The sequence below is a fragment of the Microtus pennsylvanicus genome, chromosome 1 (genome assembly GCF_037038515.1).
Source record: "Microtus pennsylvanicus isolate mMicPen1 chromosome 1, mMicPen1.hap1, whole genome shotgun sequence".
Classification (NCBI taxonomy): Eukaryota; Metazoa; Chordata; class Mammalia; order Rodentia; family Cricetidae; genus Microtus; species Microtus pennsylvanicus.
In genome coordinates this window covers 94,821,932-94,840,584 of record NC_134579.1, presented here as the reverse complement: position 1 = coordinate 94,840,584, position 18,653 = coordinate 94,821,932, and the positions used below count along the sequence as shown (strand labels likewise).

At 43.1% G+C, this 18,653-nt stretch overlaps 1 protein-coding gene across 1 annotated transcript in view; it reads left to right on the top strand.

The window, feature by feature from the left end:
* Nucleotides 1–18,653, top strand: part of Sdk1 (sidekick cell adhesion molecule 1) — a 959,866-nt gene that overhangs the window by 364,614 nt on the left and 576,599 nt on the right. The window contains exons 3-4 of the mRNA XM_075974284.1: nt 5,914–6,020; nt 9,412–9,559. Coding sequence (XP_075830399.1) covers nt 5,914–6,020; nt 9,412–9,559 — 255 coding nt within the window. The remainder of the gene's footprint in view (nt 1–5,913; nt 6,021–9,411; nt 9,560–18,653) is intronic.

The following is an 18,653-nucleotide window of genomic DNA, read 5'->3' as shown; positions in this document are numbered from 1 at the left end:
TGTGTGTGAACACTTCCTTCTTAGATGAAACAGATTGTTTTTTTCATCAACTATCTAAAGTGAATGTGACTCTCATCTGTATCTTCCTGCAAAGATGGACTCCCCTAGTGATTCCTAACCTCAGTTATGCTAATTCTCCTCTGATGGTTTACATCCCAGTGGTGCTATCTCTGTGAATGAACTCACTCACATAAACAGATTTTATTTGGGCTCAACCTAGCCATGAGAATTGTGAGTGTGTGTGTGTGTGTATATATATATATATATATATATATATATATATATATATATCCTCATGTAGTTTCATGCTGTGTTGCTTAATTGGTTCCTAGTATCCCATATAGAGATGGTTGTGAATTGGGTATGAACCTTTCAATATGACTTCAACTTCCTTCTTTATCATAAAACTATATTTGTGAGTTCTGTCATTGAAAAATGGAGTCTTCATTTCTGAAGCATCAAATTATCATTTTGTCTAGAAAGCTGGGGATAATAAGTGTGGGAATTTAAGGACGGATAGGCCATTGCAATCTCACCCCAAGAAAAAGTGAGCCATGCTGCTCTCCCAGGCTTGTAGAGCATAACTCGTGCTAGGGTATGTGACTTCGATCTTTAGTGTTAGTGAGGTGTGGCCAGTCTTCATGTGGATCCCACAAAACTTTGTGCTGCTTGAATTGGTTGCTGGCTTCACTTTGACTGTCTTTGTTGTGTAGTCAGAGCAGATAGGGTTATTCTTGGGGAATTTCCCAAACGGAACTGGCATGTGGTTTCTTGAAGTTCTTATTGGAGATGATTTGGATGTAGATAATTAATCTCATTGGGTCTTTTGTATTAGGGTAATTGTGGAGTCTAAGTGAAAAGCCTTAGCCATCAGGACAACCCCATCCAATATGATCCATTGCTGACAAGGACTTCCAAAGGAGACAGCAGGAGCTTTAACTGTATGATCCTGATTCACTAGTGCTTGTTATCATGCTTATCGCTTAGATCCCTTTTTCGTTGTACCTTGGTGTAGATATTTTTAACTGTGCAAAGGGTAACATTTGTCTTCATACTTCAGTTCTTGGTGTAATGGTCCCCATTTTTTATGTCTACAGAGAATCTCACATCATAAAGAATTAAGTAATCACAAATGGAATAAAAGATTTTTCTCCATAAAAAAAAATCAATGCCCTCTTTCCCAAAGGTTTTCTGACATTCAATTCACACTGACTTGAGAGTATTTAATCCTCATAATGCTTGATCTGACAGACGCATTTCTGTCACATTCTTGAGCTTCATGAAATGGAGATTTTCACCTTTTTGCCCCTGAAAAAAGAAAGAATGAACAGTCTCCAAAACATTGCTTACACTGGTGAAAAACAGACTCCTGGAATATCCCAACAGTGACTCTTGAACTTTGGGTTGACTTTTGTCAATGTTAGAATAGAGTCTAAACATAGTCACCTGTGATAGCCATCAGTAAGATGCTTGTGGAAACTTGGCATCGCATTGGTCTCTGGAATCTTTGGATGGCCAGATTTGAATCCTGACACCACTAGTACCTGCTTGCTACCTGTAGCCCAGACTCACAGGCACCTGTTTAGTTTCCCTCTTCATTTAAAATAATTTTTAAATAACCCCCCCACACACATACACACACACACACGTACATGGTAACTTTTGGAAGTACAGAGTTCCCAATGGATAACTCCATCTCTCCTGTTCTGTGCACTTTAACTTCATACTGATGATTTAACTCTTCTAAGGGCATAACCTTCAACTTGCCCCAATGCGTATGACCTGTCAGTCAGGCACACCTTCAAAATTGTGTATCTATTTTCTTATCAAATTCCAGTGTAGATTTTTTCATCATTATTTTGCTTGAGGAAACAGTCAGCGACAGACTCATTCCACTTTGGATTATTGTTTTTTAAAATTTAATATAGGAAATTTATAAAAAAAATTGAAAACATAATTATCATCTAACCTTCCCAAGATGGGGTGATTTTTGAACCTACACATGGCTTTTAATGTGTATTTCCCTAAATCCCCTCTTTTTAGTTATAAAAATAAGAATGAGCTTTTGTCCAAAGACATAAAACTTATTATAAAATCTGGTGCTTATTCATGAAAAATAGGTATCGTGCTAGCATAAAATTATACTTGTAACTAGTGGATTTTTTTGTGTGGTGCTGTGGATTGAACTTATACCTTACGGATACCAGGGAAGCCTCCTACCACTTAGGAAATCTCCCTCTTATTGTCTTACTCATTTCTTTCTAAGGTGTGCTAAGGCATCACACTTGCTAGCCAAGCACTAAACCATTAAGTTAATTGCCAGCCCCAAAATTTTATGTTATCATCATTATTACTAGCAGTAGTTTTTTATTGATTGGTTGGTTGGTTGGTTGGTTCTTAGTTTGTTTGGTTGACAGAGTTCTTAGCCCAGGCTAACTGAGGTCCCCTGTGCAGCCAAGGATGACTTGAACTCCGGATCTTCCTGCTTGTAATACACGAGGATTATAGTGTGTGGCACCCTACTGCACCTGGTTTAGGGATCAAACACATGACTTTGTGCCTGCTGGGCAGACGTTCCATGACCTGAGCTACATCCCCACCCAAGATACTTAGACTGGACCTTGTTCTGGAGGTGTGGTTTTGTTGCCCAGATGAGCATTCTCAGTCCTAGTATCCTCTTGTTGTGAATGACTGCCAAACAGTAACCCTTTAAAAATAAGTTATATTTTGTCATACATTTCTAGAAACAGAATAGTTCTTTTCCAGAAAGATTCTATACTATCAGTCTAATTTGTCTTAGAATTTTTTTTGTCTATTTGTTTGTTTTGTTTTTCTTTTTTTTTTAGAAGTTTTTTTTTTATTATTTTTATTTTATTTTTTTATTTTTCGAGACAGGGTTTCTCCGTAGCTTTTGGTTCCTGTCCTGGAACTAGCTCTTGTAGACCAGGCTGGCCTCGAACTCACAGAGATCCACCTGCCTCTGCCTCCCGAGTGCTGGGATTAAAGGCGTGCGCCACCACCGCCCGGCTATCAATGAATGGTCACGGGCAATTCAGCAGGAAGCCGTGGTCATTGTTGCTTTGATCTTGTTTTAATGTCGCCCCCCCCAGTTGTTTTTATTGCATTTGGAGTAGATTTTGGACTTCATTAAATCTACTGTCATTCATGAGTTGTGCTTTTGCAGATAGTGAAGTATCTTTAGAATTGTGGAGACACTGGAGGTTTGGCAGAGTAGAGTGAAGCAAGCCCCCAGTGCCACAGTCATCCCAGAAGCCTGTCCCCTCAGGACTGACGTTGAACGCCATGATCTGAGGTGCTGCCTCCGTTACTGTCCAACACTCTCTTTGCTCCACCTGTCCACCTGCAACTGCTTCCTTTCTACCACTGCCATATTTCCCCACAGCCATGTATGTCCCCTACCATTGTGTGTCTTCACCCCAGCTGCGTCACTACTTCTACCATGTCTCCTCCACCAGCATTTCCGCCACTATGACACTGCCATTTCAATAACCTACCATTGCTGTACCCTGTCACTTCTGGTTCCCGTCATCGCCATATTCCACCACTGCACTGATGCATACCCATGTCCTATCTCCCTTGTCTTACCACAACTGTCATGTCCAATCACCATCGTGTCCAACCACTGCCATATTTCTCACCTCACCTTTTGGCTCTTGGGCCAGTTCTTTGGCAGTACCAGGCCACAGCAGCAGTGTTGACTTGGCTGTGTGATGTCCCTGTGCTCTGGAGTGAGCCTAAGAATAGCCACTGTGATCTTTGGTTCTTTGAGACGTGCTTCTAGAGTAGTGTCCATAAATGTGAAGAGGGTTCAGATCCTGGGCAGACTCAGTGTGAGTTTTCCATCCTCTCCTAGCTAGGCATTTACTGCTAGCTGGGAAGGAGAAGCCTTGAATGTTCTGGTGTGTGTTCAGGGTAGCATGCGTGGCTAAGGTGCTATCTCCAGCAGTCTTGGCCCTGCCATCCCTGGCATTGGTGGGATCTAGAGTTCTATTGTCCTGGAGTGCTGTGTTGATCTAGCAGAGCCCTACCCTGGTAGGATGTGTTCATACCTTGGCCCAGTGTTGACTGGAGCAGGAGCAAGTGTTGCCTGTGCTGAGCGGCATATGGTACCACGATTTTTATCATACCTTCTTCCAATGAGCCAGGAAACTTTCTCTGCTTAAAAATGTGTGTTTATAAACAATAGGCTTACAACGAACACTCCCATCTGTTAGGTGAACATAATTTGCGCAGGAATTCCAGTAAGAGGTGGAGGACTTCACAACGGTTTTGTATATTTTCCCCTGGTGCGACATTATCCTTGGAGACGGCGCATGGCGACATATGCCTAATACTCACTTTTCCTATCCGCCTCTTCCTGTCGTTTGAAAGCAATGCTATATCTGTGCATTAGCATATAAGATTATTGTAGAAATTCACAAGAATTTTTTCATCTATGCAAGATACTTAAAAAGAGAAAAAAAAGTAGATCTGGTAACAGTTATGTAAACATGGTCATGTCGCCACGATCCAATTGTCCTTGCAGCTCTCCAGAGCTGTGCTCCAATGACCTGTCCTCATGCTCCTCTAAAAACTTCTGTTGATTTTGCTTTAACCTAATCTCAGCACCCCTCATTCCTATAATTACAGTACACAACAATCAAAGCCCGCAGCCTTCCAGTCTGATTTGTAATTTAAATACACGGCATTGACTCTTTGTGCTCGGTTTGGTATATTCTGATTGTCTTCACTAATTAATTTTGTTTGGGATGAGCTGTTCCTCATAATAGAACAGAATTTTTAAGATTAATGCTCAGCAATGTTTTTTTGACTATCATATAAGGTTTTATGAGTTCTACCATAGGACCACTGCAAGGTTATCAGAGGGAGACTCACTTTGATTAATATTTGCTTACTGCTGAATTGCCTGTATTGTCCAAGTGTTTTATTCACCTAAAATTATTCCTCTGAGTTCCCTTTTCCAGGATGACTAATTGGACATACTTGAATAAAAAAGATGAGCGATTAGTTGAATATCAATGCTTCCAGGTCTACTTGGTAGACAAACAGAACACGCTAACACGGTGTCTTTTGCCCGAGTTGGTTTAAGTTTCTGATTATACTTTGTAAGAACACATGTATTCAAAAGATTAGACAGCCGCAGCCGGAGCATCACTTTCGTTAAGGAAAAGCAGCAGCAGCATTGCATTTTTCAGATATTGAGGAGACTGTGTACATGTGACCTTTCATGACCTGCGCCCTTCCCAATGAGAAAACATCCAGGCCTCCAATCTTACTCCTTGCTTTCTTCATTCAGAATGAAAGTTTCCCATGTTCTGTTACAGTGTGAACATTGTAATGTTTCATTCACTTCAACCTCTTGGGTTGGTTATTTAACATTTCTCAGACACCTGACAGGGAGAAGCCTAAGGGAGGGAGTGTTTCATTGTGGCTCACGCTCTGTGGGATACAGTCTAACATGGTGGAGAAGCACGGCCCCAGAAGCTTGAGCAGCTCGTCACATGTGTGCCTTGGGAGTCAGAAAGCACAAAACCTCCCAATGGCCCGCTTACTCCAGTGAATCTTCTAAAGGTTGCTAAGCCTTCCAAACCAGCATGACCAACAGAGGACTGAGAGTTCAGACAAGTGAGCCTATGGGAACATTACATATTCATGCCCCAACATGCGTGACACTGTGCTGACCGTAGGGGACAGCATGAGTCCTGACTCCATGTACTAGTTTGCAGCCTCACTGGACTTGGGATGCTGGTGAAGCAAACTCACAGTGGTCTCCCTCGGCGAGGCTTGAGTACATCTTGAGTACCAGGGAAATGATCACTTGAGCATCTTATGGAAGAGATGCCCTTGCTCTTCCAGGATTGATGACTGACACGTCTTTTTGGCATTTTGCAGGTATATCATCCCCTCGTTACAGAAGCTGGATGCCGGGTTTTACCGCTGCGTGGTGAGGAACAGGATGGGCGCTCTCTTGCAGAGAAGATCTGAAGTTCAAGTGGCATGTGCGTGTGCAGCGTGAGCACCGGCCTTGAGCAACGGGCAGAGTTGCAGCAGTGTGGGGAGGCACTTTCTGATGTGGCAATTGATACTTGTCCTTGGTTCCTCTGAAGTAGTGCGATAAGACCTGGGGATGTTGGTAGAATGTTTGCCTGGCTTGGATAATGCCCTGTGTTCCAACCAAGGCAGCAAACTGGGAGGCGGGGAGGATCAGAAGTCCAAGATGCTTGGCTCCATAGTGAGTTCAGTGCCAGCTGGAGCGGCATGAGACCCTGGCTATAAATGAATGAATGAATAAATAAAATAGAATTATGGTTAAAACTGGTATAGGGCCAGTTAAATATCTCAATGGGTAAAGGTACTTGGCCCCTAAGCCTGATGACTTGTTGAGGTCCATCCCCAGGACCCACATGGTGAAAGGAGAGCATGAACCCCTTCAACTTGTCCTCTCCTCGGACCTTCATGTGCTCACACACATATCCTGTGGCAATAAACACTCACATAAACATGCAAATAAATATAATTTTAAAACTCTAAAAACAAACACAGAGACCCAGGTGAGATGTTGCTTTTTTTTTCCAACTGAGAAGATTAAGAATTCAAAGTAGGGGATCTTGGAAATATTACTTGAAATATTGGAAATATTACATGGACAAAAAGCCCAGTGAGTTAATAAAAATTACTTTTCTTGAAGGTTTTCCATGGTTCAGCTAAAGGAGAATTTATAGTACTCCCTGCCAACAAAATCAAGACAGGTTTAGGGTTTGCTGAAGTGATTTCTTCACAAACAGTGTACTTAGGATCCCAATAAAATGTTCTAATGTTAAAAAAAAAACAAAAAAAAAAGAATTTCCCAAACCCATGGGAGCAGGATGAGAGGGAAGTAAGGTGGTTAGTATAAACCAACTGCCATTGGCTTGCTGGTATTGGGATTAAAGGTATTTTTAGAATAAAAAGTTGAACCTCGTTAAGGTCAGATTTCCTTGGTTCTTCCCTGGGATCTGCTAAGGAGCCATTTTGCTGCCTAGCAGACATGAACAGTCAAGTCCCAGCTGTTATTAATGCAGCCATCTAGCCTTTATTCAGCAGATCCATTTTGGGGGATGAAACTTTTAAAAGAAGGGACCATCAAAAGGCAGAGACCTTGACTGTCACGCAGTCTTCGGGGGCAGGAGACCTGGCCTATATGCTGCCCCTTCCTTATGATAGGAAGTCTTTGAAGACTAGGATCTGTCTAGCGGACGGTCTGCTTCAGTGTCGTTTGAAAACACTGCTGAAATGTCATCTTGTTTAAAAGCAAGCAGAAGAACATTCTGAAATTTTACACTATCGGATGCCCCAGGCTTGAGTCTACATTGCAGTGCTTCTCTTCTGCTTTGGCTGTTTCAATATTGCTGCTTCTAACTTTGGCATCCGTTATGATCCGTAGCTTTATGTTAGCATATAAAATAGCATAGACCTATCTCACCCTCCTGTCGTAATCACCATGACCGAGGGAGGTCCCCGTATTATGCATGTTTGGCTATTGTTTAAGCCACGAGGAAGACATCAATCTTGCCGGTTTGTGAAGATGAAGTCACCACCAAAGCTGTCTACAGAATAATTCAGAACTTTTATTCAATAGAAAAATTGAAAACATAATAAATAGAGTTTGGATCAATACCCAAACCATATTTGAGTAAGTTAAGAGCCTGGAATTGATTAGAGTGTGCTACATGTTATTTATGAAGTTTGGACTTTGCAGGGTTGTCCATGCCCTCGTTCCCACCCTTTGCTTCTTAGTCTTTCAGTTTGTGCGTACTTCCTTCACTTTCTAAAAAGCAAGGGCATTTCCCACAGTCTTAGATAGCTCTTTTCTGTGCCGTCATAGCAGGCCCTGGCACATAGAAAATAGCTTTCAATGGTAAAGCTGTATCATTTCTTTCATGAAAAATATCTTAAAATGAGATATACTTAATAATACATGGTGGTCGGGCAGTTTGGTGAACACCTTTAAACCCAGCACTCAGGAAGCAGAGCTCTGTGAGTTCAAGGGCAACCTGGTCCATGTAGTGATGTCCAGGCCAGTCAGGGTTACATAGTGAGATTCTGTCTCCAAGATAAAAGCAGAAGAAATTAAGAATAGGCGGTGGCTGAGGGGATGGCTCAGTCGGTAAAGCGCTTGATACACAACTGCAAGGAACTGGGTTAGGATCCTAGAACCCACATACAATGCCAGAACCAGCCATGCTGGGGAGGTAGAGGCAGCAGCATCCGAAGGCTTGCTGGCCAGTCCATCTAGCCAGTTATCAGTCGCCAGGTTCAGTGAGAGTCAGTGTCCCCCAAACCAGGTGGAGATCCATCAGGACAGATACCTGATCATCCTCTGGCCTCCATATATACACACGCAAACAGACACACATCTGCAATTGTTCATTCCCCTACATACACACCAGCTGCATATACCTGGGAATATGTACACATATATGTTACTACACATACACACACACACAGACACACAAACACACACATGCCTGCAATTCATTTCCCCCCATACATACTTGCATATACCTGGGAACATGTACACATATACATTACTACACACACACACAGACAGACACACTCACACACAGACACACAAACACACACACACCTGCAATTCATTCCCCCACATACATACATACTTGCATATACCTGGGAACATGTACACATATACACTACTACACATACAATATGGTGTGGAAACAACTCTGTGTATATACATTGACTGTATCTGATAACAATATGGAGATTATTTTAAAATTTCAATTTACTAATTTAAAAAAGACCCTTTCATATCTACAGTGTAATGACTGTAATCTCATTTTTTGGTTGTTTTAATCAATAAAACAAAGACTGATTATCCCAATCTATGTCATCAGTGTGGGGGTGCATAAGAGAATTCTCTGTGAACGCTCCAATGGTTGGAACACATTGGTTCCCAAAGACTTGTGAGGGAGACCATTGCCCTAGAGATGCAGAAAAGGAGACCCAGGTGGAGGAAGGTATTAAGGAATATTTCATTGCAACTTTGTAGAAACTGCTTCATGGGGCCTGAGATGGCTTCCAGCAGTTTTTTTTTTATGTGTGTTAGAGTCAACTGTGAGCCACCATCATATCATGGCAGTGTGGCAAAGGCCCGTGGCCTTGCTGATGAGGGTCCTGGTGGCTGTTTCAGAGGCTCACGATGCTGCCAGTGCTTCCCTCACAGCCCCACCCGCTCTTGCCAGCACTGCCACTCCGTCTCGCCTGTCACCTTGTTAAGTGTGGCGGCGGCACCAGCTGCACTGTAAAATACAGTTATTTCCCTTCCTGACCCCGACTCCCCCGCATAAAATAGCTCGCTCCAGAACTTAAAAGTCCATTTTTTCTCCGCAGATATGGGGAATTTCATGGATACAGACCAGAGGAAAACAGTTTCACAAGGACATGCAGCGCTTCTAAACTTAGTGCCCATCGTCAGCTGCCCCAGACCGCAAGTGACGTGGTTTAGAGAAGGACACAAGATTATTCCAAGCAGTAGAATGTAAGTCATTCTAAACGTGGATGTAATTCATTACGCTGTACCAAGTGCTTCCTAAGTGGCCGGCGACTGGGAAGCCTGGCTCAGTGCAGAAGCTTCCCCGGTCCTTCATGAGCAGCTGTTTTGTGACCGGCTTGGCTATTTTTGAGCAGCTCAAGCGAGTGACCTTGCACTGTCACTTTCTGCATGTCGTACACCCTGCACCTGAGGTCTCCTCTCCACCCTGGAGCCCGTTCTCTCTGGGTTTGAGTTCATCTCGCCGCCATCTCCCCTGAACTGTGTGTGACCTCATTCAGCCAAGCCTGATGTTTACTTAAAACAGCCGTGGGGTTCCCTCCTTTCTGTGACGATAAAGTGCTAATTGTTGCTTATTTCTGTTTATCTTTTCATTCTTCCACGGCAGTTTTATTTCCTTTCATCCAATTAGTGGCTCGCTCATCTATTGCTAATCACACTGTGAGTCATTAAACCCTATCTCGAGGTCTTCCTGCATGCCCCACATTTAAGATATGTGTAGAAGACAGCTTTTCTCCATTTGGAGCTTTAAGTGGTTAAAACGAACATTGGATCCATGTTTATTTTTTATCTGAGGGGTGTATGTAGTGATCAGAGGATATATTGGGGAGCCCTCTCTTTCCATTTAGTGTGAGACAGTTATTTGATACTGTGTACCCATGAGCTGTCTGCATTCTCCATCCATTCTTCTTTAGGAAGTAGTACTGCAATTATGGGTACCTACTTCTATACTCTGCTTCTCATTGGTCCTGGGGCTCTGAACTCAGGTCCCCACATTTGTAAGACAACCACTTTATCCCATGGGCTGTCGCCCTAGTCCTTGGTTTTATATTACTTAAGTGAGCAGCTTACAGTCACACTGAAAGGTAATACTGCAAAGACAAAAACGTTCAAGGATAAAAATTTCCAAATAGAATCATGGAATTCTGTGTGCTTGGGGTAAAAGTCAAATATTTATGCTGCCAAGTGGTTGCACACAGATAAAAAATGCATGAGGGGGAAAGTTCTTGGTTCAGTTTTTGGAAAGGATGTGTGGGAGGCATTTGCTGAGTGGGTTTCAGATGAAACTGTGGGAGTTAACTGGGCTGGACACTCACTTTCCCACTTAGCAGGTCACCGTGGACCTCCTTCTCTAAGCCTGTTATCCCACCTTGACCTCTGAACCCTGCATGAGCCTGCTTACCAAATGTCTCTGCTTTTGCCGTCAGAAACAAGAAAAAAAATAGAAATAGGTGAAACAGGCATGTTTCAAAATGTTTGTTAAAAATACCCATTACTTTAAATGGCGTGGCTGCTATGCCTTTTTCTGTATTTGAAATTCCTTGGATATTCACCTTTGTATTGATTCCAATCCTAACAGAGGCCTCTTGGGATTGGGTGAAACAAAAAGGAAGGATCAATATCTCATTGCTGTGGGAAACCGTTCTGTGGCGCAGAAGGCTGCAGAAATTCAGTCTGGCATAAATGTTCTGGGAGGTTCCAGTGTAGAACATGAGAGGGAGGTGGGGTAAATGCTGGGGAACTGAGAGCGCCGGGGTTTGGAAGGTAGGCTGCATGGGACTTCTTCTCAGGGATGGAGCTCGTCACGTCAAGGGCTGGGAGTCTGTGGTGTTGGGATGATTTTAATTCACTGGGTAGCAAATAAATGCACATTGGTTCACGCATCAGCTGCGTGAATCACCCCGCCACCTTCATTCAGAGTGTGAAAGGGCATCCATTGAGTTAACTCTTAATTTTTACAGTGAGGTATCTCTTAATTTCATGGGCTTTTTTTTTTTAAAAAATGCATATTCATGCTAAAGACTATTTACTTCCTAACGAGCTAACAACGTAACTAACTGTGCGATTAGAGTCTGGACACAGTGTCCCGTCAAACAAAGAGTCTGCTGGCAAGCCTAAACCTGTTGCTAAAGCCCCGGCCTTGGCAGTGTGGTGCATACCTCGTCTTTAAGAAGGAGATGAGGCTGATTAGGAATATTTACACTTCTACAAGAAAGGCCCTTTAGTTTTGTATTTTCCACCTCATCATCGCCCCACATGGCCGAACTGCCTGCTGGGTGAGCTGTCATAAATCAGCGCGTGTGGGCTGTTCGCCAACAGTTTATACGCTGTTCCAAGACATATTGTCTCTGAGGAACTTCCACTCCAGACCCAGGCGGCTGCACACAGAGCTCAGAGGGCAGCAGATAAGCCCCATACCACCAGGGCTGCCTCTGAGATCTGAAACATCCAACCCGAAGTGCATCGCACATGGAGCACAGGTCAAGCACCCAACCTGCTTCCAGCCTCTGCATGTGAGGTCCGTTCCTGGGGACCTTCTTTGTCGGGGAGGATCCTATTCTCCCCCATCTCTTTATAACATTATCATATGACTTTAAAAGTTGACCTTCGGACTTACAATGAAGTGGATTTTTTTTCTTTTACGAAGAAACAGTAACACTGATGTTTCTAAACTTGAAAAATTAGTTAAATAGCCTATTAATAATCCTAGCAGCTATTATTTATTGAGTACCTACTTGAAGCATATCTTCTGTAATCCTCAGAATTGCCTTCTGGGGCACTTAAAATTAGCTCCACTTACAGCTAGCAGAACTGAAGTTTAGAGATAGCGACTCACCCCAGGGCACACAGCTGGCAGGCTGCAGAAGTAGGGCTGAAGCCTGGTTCTGACTCCGGGCCCACGTTTGCCTCCCTGTCAGGCCTAGGCTCTTGTTTGCTTTACTCGATGAACACGCCTCATACTTTTGATCATTTCTTCCATGGCTCCAGGGGTTTTCCCCTCATTTATTTAGAAGCCCAGCTTTCAATTTGAAATAGCACAGACTTGTGTGTGTTTTGGTAGTTGGTGAGAAGGGTCAGATATCAATATAGTTCAAAAATAGAATTACGAGGGTTTCCTTTTGAATTAAATATGATATATAAGAGATGGAGAGAGGCGTGGGCAAACCTTAAGATCTGGGGCCTGATTAGCTGGCCTGAAGTGGACAGAAAATTTTAGGAGAAGCAGGTTTGAATGTGCGTGCGTATGTGTGTGTGTGTGTGTGTGTGTGTGTGTGTGTGTGTGTGTGTGTGTATTCTGGCGTGGTAGCAGTCTCTTCAATTCTTTTTGGACATGGCATGTTTGGACAAGTGCAATCAGTGACTAGATAGTTACATATACCAGATTCAAGGTCACTAGCATGGTCTATGTTGAACTTGGTCTATCTGCAAACTCATGGAATTCATGAAGCATTAGGCCAAGCCCAGAGAGTTTCAGTATATCAAGTATATCAGTTGATGTTCTTGCCTGCCACAGAGACTGACTGACTTTGGCTTTAACAAAAAAAAATTTTTTTTGCATAGAGAAATTTTATTTCAGTAAACACCGAATGTCAGAGAAAAGCATTCTGCAGGAACAAGACCTGTGCCTGTGGCCCCAGGAGCATGGAGCAAACCAACAGCTTAATGGGCTCCCAAGGACCTCCAAGCCTTAGGTCCTGGAGCTTACAAACATATAGGTCATATGGACAATGGAAAGAGATGTTGCAAAGGCATTGAAGATGAGAACACAGATGGGAAGAGGGACAGAAGGGGAGAGAGAGACTCTGTAACTAGCATAGCTATGATTTAGTGCCTGAAGCCTGTGGCCGCCACATGCCCTAATGCTGCAAGTTCCTTTTACATAACCATTCCAGGATCTATGACCTGAGCCTTCCAGGGAACCACGGTCTCATTTCCCCCAGCATCTCTCCTCTGAGAGAAGAAAGGCTACCCATCTCTCCTGTTGCCCAGGAGATGGAGGCAGCCAACAGGGTTCACTGCTATCATCTTGCAGTGGTCCTCTTGAGAGTCTCGGGTTCTTCCCAGCATCCTCTTAAGATTAATGGCTTTAGTCAGAACTCCAGTAGAAGAGGAGCCATTAGATTGTCATTCCAGCTAGTCTATCCATATTAATTCTTTTTGCCTATAGGTCCCTGTCTACCTGAGGTGTTTCCTAATCACATCTAGGCTTCTCCCATGGTGGTATCCACTGAAATCATACTTATTTCTGTAACTGCATGGCCTCATCTATAAGGCAGAGGTGCAGTCCTGCAGGGCTGGATGGATAGGTGGTTGTCAAGACATGTCAGGTGGCATCTGCACTTCCCCAGCAGAAGGGGGATGAAGTGAAAGCTGCACAGAAAATGACTGTTCACACAGAAAAACATCTTGGAAAGGCAAATGATGTTTTGAAAGCACCGAGGGTAAGTTATGCAGAGAAATTTGAATAGATGATTATGGGTTTTATGTATCTGAGGAGAGAAAAAAATTGCATGTTTATTCTTCTGATTTACTGGATCCAAACAGTTAATTTACTGTCTTCTCCTGTCACAGTTGAAGACAGCTTTGTCTTATTAATGTAGTCTAAGTTGAAAACAGAAAGTTCTCTATGTTATCCTGGCTTAGATCTGTTTTCTTTCTTTCCTTTTATTTCTCGAGCTTTGAAATGTGAATCTGGATGCCATGCGGCGTTTCCCTTACCCCCAGGAGGTAATTCATGCCAGCAGTTATCAGATTAGGAGGCAAAAACTTGGTGTGTACAGTGCCATTCTTTTGCTTAATTGCAGGTTTTTGTGCTCAGATTGCATCCTGTCGTCTACCTGACAGGAATGTGTGAACACAAGCATTCTTGCACATGTTTTTCTGGAAATGCGAAGTTTATAGATCGACTGTTTCAAAGCTCCAGTCGGCTTTGCGATAGATGGCTCCCCAGTAACGATCTGGACTGTGAAGTATGGGCAATAAACAGCATCCCAGGTGACTTACAAACAGCCTGCCTCATAATTGTCCAAGCTTAAATACTCAAGCATCCATTAACTTATTACCATTTTATTTCCGCTGTTCCAAGAAAGATCTGTTGAAATTAGCACTTGTGTTGGGAGCCACAACTCAGTGCTCGCGTGAAGTAGATCTGGTTGTAATAATATTTTTATAGTTAACCGAGCTTTCAGAATAATGTGCTTTAAAATATTTTATATTATATTTTATGGGCATTTTGTGACTGTTTATAGTGCATATCTATGTGTGTGAAGTGAGCCTTACTTAGCATGAGTGAAACTGGCTAGAATGTGGGGGTTCCAGCCCAGCTTCTGGTCTTGGGCAAGTTACTTTTCTCCCCTTTACCCCATTGTTTTGTGTTTTAAAATTTAGGAATGTTCAGGGAAGTATTTGAAACTTGACTTTCTGTATAGTGCTGATAGGAAGGCTGGCGTCCACGGCCAGGTCTACTGCCTCCCTTACCTCACCACCTCCATCCACCTCTCTCCTTCTCTCTTTCCCCCTCCCCCTCCCCATTACTCCTGTTCTTCCTCACCCTTGAGTCCATAGATACTTACTGAGTACCTATCTAATGTCTATCACCAGCGTGGTTGCTAAGCACCAAGAGGAAAGCAAAGCATTCAAAGTGTTGTTATTGGTGAAGCCATGTTCTGGTGTGGGAACAACATGTAGGAACTGATGCTAAGAGGATGTGACCAAGGAGACACAACAGGGTACCAATCTAGGGATAGGGATCCTTTGAATTGAGTATTAATGTTTGGGGGGATTCCCTCAGTTGAAAATGTGCTTTCTTTGCAGGCATGAGGATCTGAGTTCAAGTCCCAGAATGTACATTAGAAAACTAAAAAGAGGCATGGTGGCATGTGCTTATCATCCCTGTGCGGGGGAGGCAGAAATAGGAAGATCCCTGAAGCTCGTGGGCTGGCCAGCCTAGCCTGCTTGGAGAGCTTCAGGCCAGTGAGAAACCTTGTCTCAAAGACCAAAGTGGACAGCTTTTGAGAACCGTTACCAAAGATTATCCTTTGGTCCCTACATACATGCATGAACACTCATCCATCTGAGTGTGCGCACATACACAGAAATAAATAAATTTCAGCCACATTTGGGTCATAATTTGCATCTCATAAAGTGCACAGATTTTCAGTCCATCAGTGGGTGAATTTTTGCAACTGTGCCTACAGAAGTATTCTCCCCCCTCTCAGTGGATGCTTTTTCCTACAGCTCCTCTCCCCAACTAATCTAATTACCATAGATTGGTGATTGTTTCTTATTCTAGACTTCCATATAAATGGAATCATTGAATATGAAGTCCTTTGTGTCTGACTTCATTCATTCAACCTAATTTCTGTGATAGTCTCAATATGACATTTAATAATAATAATAATTAGCAATTTTGGAGTTGCCAGGCAGTGTTTTAAGTGTTTTATTTATAATGACTCGTTTAATCTTCACAGCAGCCAGTGAGTGGGGACTGCGATTATCCTGGATTTACTGGTGAGAAGAAAGGCAGACAGAGGCCAATAGCCAGGCAGCGCTGGCACTGTGGGATTGCAGAGTCACCCTTCCAGTACTTGCTGGCCTCTCAGCATGATGTCTGCAGCTGAGGAGCACCAGCCATGCCTCAGGATATATGTTCCAGGCAGAGGCCAGATGCAGGGAGTGGTTTGATGTGTTTGCTGGAGTATCTATGCTAGGTCAGTTGTAAGAAAGGAACAGGCAAAAGTAAAGAGGCCCCCATGGAGACAGAATCTAGAAATAGGTAATCATTTTATTCTGTGTACAGTAGGAAGTCCTTGAAAGAGGAGGCCTTCTATTTTAGAAAAAAAATTCATATAACATTAAAGTTAGTATTTTAATCATTTATTCATGTGTCTATATATGGTGTGCACAGCATATACACATTTGATTATGTGTTCATGGGTGAGGCTACATGTGCAGCAGCCACATGAGGATGCCATGTGTCCTGCTCTCTCAGTCCCCACTTTATTCCTTTGAGCCAGGATCTCCCACTGAACCCGGAGCTGGACTGACAGTCAGCAAGGCCTCAGCAGTCCTCCTGTCTCTACATCATTGGCACTGAGGTTACAGCTGTTCCTATGGCCTTGCCCAGATTTCTTTTGTAGGTGCTAAGAACCTAAGATCCTCATTCATATACGGAAAGTGCTCTTAAACACCGAGTCACCTCCTCAACCTGTTGTAGCCATTTTCACTGTGGCTGAGTGGCATCAAGCGTGTTCACATGTCGCCCAGCCGTCACTCACATCACCTGTAGATGCTTCACTTTGTAAACACTAGAGTCTTGTATTTGTTAGACATCAGCTCCCACTCCCCAACACTACCATCCTACCTCTCATCTCTACAAACGTGGAGCAGTTTGTGATGACTTCAGATCCCAAGCAGTTATAAGAGGTGATATAGGGTGGCCCATTTCTGCCAATGTTTATCTCTTACAGCATCATAGCCAGGATTGCACAGGTCCAGTCCGTCCCTGGGCAGTGGTATGTGAATGAAATCCCATGCACATAGTCTTTTGGACTTGGCTTTTGTCACTCGGCAGATTCTCTGCTTCATCAGGGTTGTCACCATGTGAATGGTTGGTTTGCTATTGTTGTGTGTGAGTGCTATGTGGAGGCACCAACGTTTGTATGGTCACTGCTCTGTTGAAAGATGTTTGGGTTGTCTCCACAATGGGACCATGATGCGTGCAGCTACTGTGAATATTCTTGCATGGGTTTTTCTGTGAGAGCAAGACTTACATTTTCTGGGACAGACACACAGGTGCTAGGGGCATGTTCCATTTTTAGTGTTCTTTTTTACGGTGACATCAGTAACTTTTCCATAGTGACTATTCCATTTCATGTTGACATCAACAATAAACGCAGAGTTTCTCTGTTTTCTTTCTGGCATGCAATGTTGTTCCCATTTTATGGTTTGCCTTGTCCATCCTGATAGATGCCTAATGATATCTTATTGGTGTTTTTTCTCCCCTCATTGAGTTTTTAATTTTCATCTCCCTCAGTGGTGAATGATATCGAACATCCCTTCATGTGGCTAATTTAAAAAAAAAAAGACCCAAACTCCTTGCACTGCAAAATGTTTCCATTTGTCTTAGAAGTCAAATGAAGGAGTGAAAAAACAGAGTCTATACTGCTAAACTGAGAGAGATTGTTCTGGTAGATCTGAGACAAACACTCAGATTAAACACAGAGATACAACTATAGATACTGTAGAAAGGGAGATTGTTGAAGATACAGAGAGTAGAGTACTCATTTCAACACCTACGAGATTCCAGAACAGTGTGTGTGTGTGTGTGTGGGGGGTGATATTTGGGAGAAATCACTACTGTAATAGTTCCCAAAATGAATACTCTCCAGAGACAGAAAGTCAAATAAACTTCAAGAGGGACAGATACTTGTTTCAAGCCTGGGCACACTGTGGTTTTGCTGCAGAACTTCAAGGCAAAGGTCTTGAAAGCAGCCACATTTTGAATCCAGCCACTATGAAGAAGCCAGCTGCCAGTGGTAATGGAGGAGACAGTGTCTGTTGTTTCCAGGGGGCCAAGTGACTATCTGATGCCATAGCTTTATACACAGATGCTGCAGCCAGGCAAGTTAGCCTTCAAAGGCGAAGGGGGATAGGAGGCCAAAGGTCACTGCTGCTTCATAGAGCTCCACAGCAGCCAAGCAGCCTTCAAAGGCAAGGGCGACAGAGGAGGTCTTAAGACATGACCTTGCCCAAAGACTTCAGATTGAGTTTGAGGGTGGATGTTGAATCTTGAAGGAAATACAGCCTCGGAAATGTCAGTCTTCACTTCAGTATTTTCTCTGAGTTAGAAAATGGTTAATATTAAAAATACTTATTTAAAAAAATACAGTGGGGATAGCAAGTAAAGATAGCTTTGGGGTCCCTTTACTGTGATTGTCTCGAAGAGCAACAAGTGTCCACAGTGGGCACAACAAGGCAAGGGACTTGGTTATTTTGTTTTGATGTAATGTCATATATGTGTGCTGTGATGTATGGGCGCACACATACAGGTGTGCTCGCAAGGCCAGAGTGGGTGCTGGGTGTCCTCCTCTGTCACTCTCTGCTTTATTCTTGAGATGAGGTCTTACTGAACCTGGAGCTTGTTGGGTTTTGTTTATGTATGTGTGTGTGTGTGTGTGTTGTTTTGCTTTTGTTTTTTTTTTCTAGGCCAGTGATCCTCCTGTCTCCAACCTCTATAGTCCTGGGCTTGTGTGTAGTTGCACCTGGATTTTTGCATAGTTTCTGGGGATTAGAACTCAGG